The following is a 6,693-nucleotide window of genomic DNA, read 5'->3' on the forward strand; positions in this document are numbered from 1 at the left end:
TCAGAAAATATAACTCATGTTTCCAAATGACGTCGTTTGGTGCCCAAATCGAAAATCAAGATAAATTTATGCCTACTTTCAAAGTAAAAGGGCAAATTTATCATAGAGCAGGGTCCCTTCTACCATTCTCAGGCGAGAATCATAAATTTTTACAGTTGTAATTCATCAGTGATAGAAATTCTGAATTGAATACACGTTGCGAAATTTCTCCCAACGTTGAAAGGACAATCGTTTCCCAATTGCAACATCTTTTCCACGAAAATAATAATTTAGTGCGTCTGTTCAACACAGAAATCGATTTGATGCCTACTGATACGCATAAAATTGTTATTTCCGCTGACAAAAAGCCTCCTGGCCAACATTTGCGTGGATACAATGCTCCAACTATCGACGAAGTGGCAATCGTTATGGTCGGTGATCAGTTTTTACCTCGAGATATTATTCTTCATAAGCGAAACGCTCAGTTGGTAAGAATTGCTGAAACTCATCGATGCTACAATGCCCTACAATATCCTATCATTTTTTGGGATGGAGCCGACGGCTATCACTTTAATATTAAATTGATGAATCCAGCCACTAACAAAGAAATGACTAAGAAATGCAGTACAATGCATTATTATTCCTATAGACTAATGATTCGGCAGGATGAAGAAAATTATATTTTAAAATGCCGTCAATTGTTTCATCAATACGTCGTTGATATGTATGCAAAAATTCAATCAGAACGTTTGCTATATATCCGTCTGAATCAGACCAAGCTCCGCTCTGAACAATACATTCATTTGCGAGATGCAGTTGTAAATGACGGTAATACCACAAACGTTGGAAGATTAACGATTTTACCTTCGTCATATGCTGGCAGTCCCCGTCATATGCATGAATATGCTCAAGATGCTATTGCGTATGTTCGTCTCTATGGTCGTCCAGATTTATTTATTACATTTACATGTAATCAATCTTGGGACGAAATACAGCAGCTTTTACTTCAAGGACAATCGGCGGTTCATAGACATGACATTACGGCCCGTGTCTTCCGGCAAAAGTTGAAATCACTGATAAACTACATAGTAAAACTTGAAGTGTTTTGGTCAGTGCGATGCTGGATGTACTCAGTGGAATGGCAAAAACGAGGTTTGCCACACGCACATATACTAAACTGGCTACATAATAAAATTACTTCTAACGAAATTGATGATGTGATTCCCGCTGAAATACCTGATGAAAATGTCGATAAGGGGTTATATGATATTGTTGTAAAAAATATGATACATGGACCTTGCGGTGCACTATACGAAAATTCACCATGCATGGCCAAAGGAAGGTGCACGAAGCAATATCCTCGACTTTTAGTATCCAACACAATTACTGGCAATGATGGTTACCCACAATATAGAAGAAGATCTACTGAAGATGGCTGTAAAACAGCAATAATAAAGAAGCGTAACGGTACCACCATCGAAGTGGATAACCAGTGGGTTGTTCCATATTCCCCATTATTATCAAATACATATGTAAATACGCCAACAAAGGCAGTGACATGGCAGGTTTTGGCTTGCAGTCCGAAATCAAGGATATCGACGAAATCGTACAATATCAGGCTGGAAGATACATAAGCAGTAATGAAGCTGTTTGGCGAATTCTTTCATTTCCGATGCATGAACGTAGTCCAGCTGTTGTTCACTTAGTGGTACATTTACAGAATGGTCAACGTGTTTATTTCTCGGAATCCAACGTGCAACAAAGAGCCCTGAATCCACTGGATACAAAGTTAACTGCTTTCTTTTCGCTATGCAAAAATGATTCTTTTGCAAAAAACTGCTGTATACTGAAGTGCCTTCGTATTACACGTGGAATACTAAAAATAAAGTATTTGAACCTCGAAAACAGGGTAAGTCAGTCGACGGCCAACCTACCATCTTCAAAGGTACCACGATAGGAAGACTCTACACCGTTCACCCCAATCAACATGAATGCTTCTTTCTACGCCTGCTTTTGGTGAATGTACCCGGTCCGACGTCCCTTGAGTATTTGAGAACTGTAAACGGTACTATACATGACAGTTACCGTAGTGCATGCCAAGCTCTGAATTTATTGGAGAATGACCAACACTGGGATAACTGCATAAATAACACGTGCGAAACGTCAACTACAAGTCAAATTCATGCATTGTTTGGCATCATACTAACAACTTTCTCTCCATCAGCTCCTACAGAGTTATGGGAAAAATATAAATCAAAAATGTCCGAAGATATACTCCATCGAAAACAGTTAGAGACGTCAGATATGACTTTTGATTTTACATCAGAAATTTATAACTACACTTTAGTTATTATAGAAGATTTGTGCGTATGTATGGCAAACAAACCTCTTCAGGATTTGGGAATGCCTTCACCTAATCGTATCGCTGCTGTTTCGACATGTGTAGAACTGGATCGTGAACAAAGTTACAGTACGAGTGATCTATTGTCGTATGTACAAAATAACATTTCCAAGTTAACGTCGGAACAAAAAGACATTTATGATACGATAATGCATTGTGTCGATAACAACGTTGGAGAAATTTTCTTTTTGGATGCGCCAGGAGGTACTGGTAAAACGTTTGTGATAAAACTGATTCTGGCATCAATTCGATCAAAAAATGATATAGCGTTGGCAATTGCGTCGTCCGGAATAGCTCAATGTTGCTGCCTGGTGGAAGAACTGCTCATTCCACTTTGAAATTGCCTCTGAATTTGTATTCTACAGAAACTCCCACTTGCAATATTTCCAAATCATCTGGGATGGGTAAAGTATTGCAGCAATGCAAACTTATTATTTGGGACGAGTGCACAATGGCACACAAAAAATCGCTTGAGGCTCTGGATCAATGTTTGAAAGATTTGCGAGGGAATTCGAAACCCTTTGGCAACACATTAATATTGCTTGCGGGAGATTTCAGGCAAACATTACCTATAATACCTAGATCAACCCCTGCAGACGAAATGAATGCTTGCCAGAAAAATTCTAATTTATGGGCACACGTAAAAACATTAAAATTAACTACAAATATGCGTGTCCGATTGCAAAACAATGACTCTGGTCAAACATTTTCAGATCAATTGCTGGCAATTGGAAACAGAAAGCTCCCAGTAGACTCAATTTCAGGACGTATACAACTACCTGCTGAATTCTGTAATTTAGTGACGTCCAAAAACGAATTGATTGAAAAAGTATTTCCGAATATTCTAAACAATTATAAAAATAATAAATGGCTAAGTGAAAGAGCAATTCTTGCACCCAAAAATATAGACGTCCACGAAATCAACAAAATTGTTTTGACCAAGATTCGAGACCAGGCAGTCCTTTACAAGTCAGTTGACACAGTTTTAAAAATAACAATGGAAAACGTAATAGAGGCCACAATATTTGACAGGGGCTTTTGAAGGTGAGACTGTTCTTATTCCTCGCCTTCCCATGGTTCCAACGGATCTGCCTTTTCAATTTAAAAGATTGCAATTCCCAATTCGATTAGCATTTGCAATCACCATCAACAAAGCTCAAGGTCAATCATTAGAAAAATGTGGTATAGATCTTAATACTGATTGTTTTTCCCATGGACAATTGTACGTTGCATGCTCGAGGGTCGGTAAACCTGACAATCTATTTATATGCAGCGACGATTGGACAGCGAAGAATGTTGTATATTCGCAAGTTTTACACAGTTAATTTGTATTTTATCTATCTATCTATCTATATAAAAACGAGTTGTGTGTATGCATGTTTGTTTGTTTGTAAAAATAGCATTTGTATATGACGTCATTATTAGTACATAAGGCTTTGTATATGCACAGACAATGGGAAAGCCAAGAATGTTGTATATTCGCAAGTTTTACGTAGTTCAAAACACATATATAAATCTATCTATATTCATAGGTGGTGCACAGGGACACAACTACAATGACGCGTAACGACTTACGCGCGCGGGGTCGCCTAACAGCTAATCCCCTAACAGCTAGTGATTTGATAATTATGACCATAGGATTATCTCTCGCTTACTTATATGCTGCGTAATAATATTACTCAAGGTCACGAACTTTAGTCCTTTGCCAGGTATTGCGAAATCTAACTAGTTCACAGGGATTAAAATTCACAGAAAAAGCTTAGGCCTACTGGTTTGAATTTTTTTTTTTTTTTTTTTATAACCAACATTGAGCTTTATTTCCTTCATCAACACCAATTTAGTTTATAAATCCTTCCATATAAAAAAAAAGAATGGGATTTATCATGTGCTAAATGTTCTCTTGAGGTCTAATCACCAAGGAAAAAGTAGTTTCCGCTTCTCTTCTGCTCCGTATCCTTTACAGAATTGCGTTTATTAATTCTCGGCCTGAAGTTGTTGGGATCTCTTCTAAACGAAATTTCAAGAAGTTTCAAAAAGCGATTCATTCCGCTGAGAAGAGACTGTGGGGCGGTTGCAGAAGTATTCTGCGACGGAACACCGTCAAAAACTATAACTCGATCAGCCAAATCTGTTGCCATTATTAAATCATGCTCCACAACAAAGGCTGTTTTCTTGGCGTGCAGGATAAACTTTTTAATGACTTTTGCTGCAACAAGACGTTGCTCTGAATCCAGATAGGCTGAGGGCTCATCAATCAGATAAACATCTGCGGGTTTTCCTAAGGCAAGGACCAGCGCCACTCGTTGAAGCTCACCGCCAGATAATAATTGAACATCCTGATCCATAATATCCCCGATTTTCATTGGTTTTATTACGTCCGTTCTAAACTGTTCATGATCAAAGGCATCCCTAATCATCTTCATCAATAGACTTCGCACTTTTCCTTCATATTTGATTGTGATTTTCTGTGGCTTATAACTTATGTGCAAAGGGGGAACTTCTGCGCTTCCTTCGTCTGGACGTAATTTACCCGCCAACAGCCGAATAAGGGTTGTCTTCCCTGTTCCATTTTCACCCAGCAGCACAATAATTTCAGCATCTGTAAATTCACCCCCTTCAACTTGCAAGGCGAATTCTCCTAAGGTTTTCTTCATGGTAGGATACTCGAAGTGCCGCATACGCTTTATCTCTTCTTCTGTTGCAGTTTCTGAAACTTTAAACGTTAAAGCTTCTTCTCGAAACCGTAGATTTTCCGTGGGAATAAAACCATCCAAAAAGATATTGATCCCTTCTCTGACTGAGTAAGGCGTTGTAACTACACCATAAATTCCAGGAGTACCATACAGACAGCAAATATAGTCAGATAGGTAATCTAAAACTGATAAATCGTGCTCTACAACAATGATGTACCTGTTGGGGTTCACCAAGTTACGAATACAAACGGCTGCATTAAGTCTCTGCTTTACATCTAGGTAACATGAAGGTTCGTCAAATATATAAACGTCAGCCTTTTGAACACACACTGCTGCAATATATAAGCGCTGAAGTTCACCACCACTAAGATCTGTTATTTGTCTATTTCTAATATGCGTCAGCTGTAAGATATCCTGGATGGAAGCAGGATTGTTCTCAGGACAGTCTGCTATTCTATCAAGCATTTCTCCCACAGTTATTTGTTCTTTTAATGTTTTGGCCAAGGAATCTACATACTGTGGCTTGAAAACACACTTAAGATTGTCTTCCAATACTTTTTTGAAATAATTCTGTAGCTCAACCGTTAAATGGCTTAGAATATCTGACCACTCAGGAGGAGATGAAAAAAGTCCTAAATTCGGCTTAATCTTTTTTGAAAGAATTTTCAAGGCGGTAGATTTTCCAATGCCATTAATTCCAACAAGACCAAGAATTACCCCAGGTCTAGGGACTGGAAGTCTATGTAGCTTAAAGGAGTTTTTTGAGAACCGATGCGTAGTATCCCTCTCAAGATTGCTTGGCAGGTTAATGATTTGTATAGCGTCAAAGGGACATTTCTTAATACAGATGCCACAACCAATGCACAATGTTTCAGAAATAGAGGAAATTTTATCAGTAGATTGTACTTTAATACATAATTTCCCAGTTCTATTGACTGGACAAGACTTCTTACATTCCTGTTGACATCGTTTAGGTTTGCATCGTTCAGGGTTGACAATAGCGATTCGAGTGAGTTTATCTGTTTCTTCTGTTTGTCTCTTCCTTGTTACAACATCCATAATTTATCACACAGTTTTCAAATAATATTTTTAAAATCTTCATAAAAGCCGGTCTTAAAGAATTGAAAATGATGATCATGAAGATTAGACTACTTTAAAAAAAAATCTTAGACAAAATTTTTAGACAAAGGGACCCCCATTGTCTTAAGATTGTTTTGCACTCTAGTAATTTTACAAAGCAATCATTTTAGTCGGAATTCTAAGGGTTTTTCCTCCAAGAAATTTCCTGAAAATATATGACGTAATAATGTGATGTGTCTGAGCAAACTGTTTCATCATTAAGCAATAATATTATTTTTCTATGACGTAATATTATTTAAAAAAATAACGTGATGCCTCTGAGCAAACTGGTTGGTCAGAAGAATTTCAAATAGAATACTATTTTAAATTGCCATGACACAAATAAGTGAAGAGTTCAAGGGCCATTATACCATATAAAGTAGTATACTACTGCTACTAAAAACTATCCGGAACCACCAAGCCAACTGGGACCAACACAGTTGCGCACGCTCTTCCTCCATCCTAATTTACTGAAAGCTACCCTCTTAACACCTTCCCAGA

At 37.8% G+C, this 6,693-nt stretch overlaps 1 protein-coding gene across 1 annotated transcript; it reads right to left on the minus strand.

The window, feature by feature from the left end:
* Positions 1 to 4,193: 4,193 nt before the first annotated feature.
* LOC136042696 (ATP-binding cassette sub-family E member 1-like) lies at positions 4,194 to 6,153 on the minus strand. The gene has a single exon (XM_065727659.1). It carries the CDS (start codon positions 6,130 to 6,132, stop codon positions 4,288 to 4,290), a length of 1,845 nt encoding a protein of 614 aa, XP_065583731.1. The 5' UTR covers positions 6,133 to 6,153; the 3' UTR covers positions 4,194 to 4,287.
* Positions 6,154 to 6,693: the final 540 nt, after the last annotated feature.

Source organism: Artemia franciscana, unplaced genomic scaffold, assembly GCF_032884065.1.
Source record: "Artemia franciscana unplaced genomic scaffold, ASM3288406v1 Scaffold_1799, whole genome shotgun sequence".
Lineage (NCBI taxonomy): Eukaryota > Metazoa > Arthropoda > Branchiopoda > Anostraca > Artemiidae > Artemia > Artemia franciscana.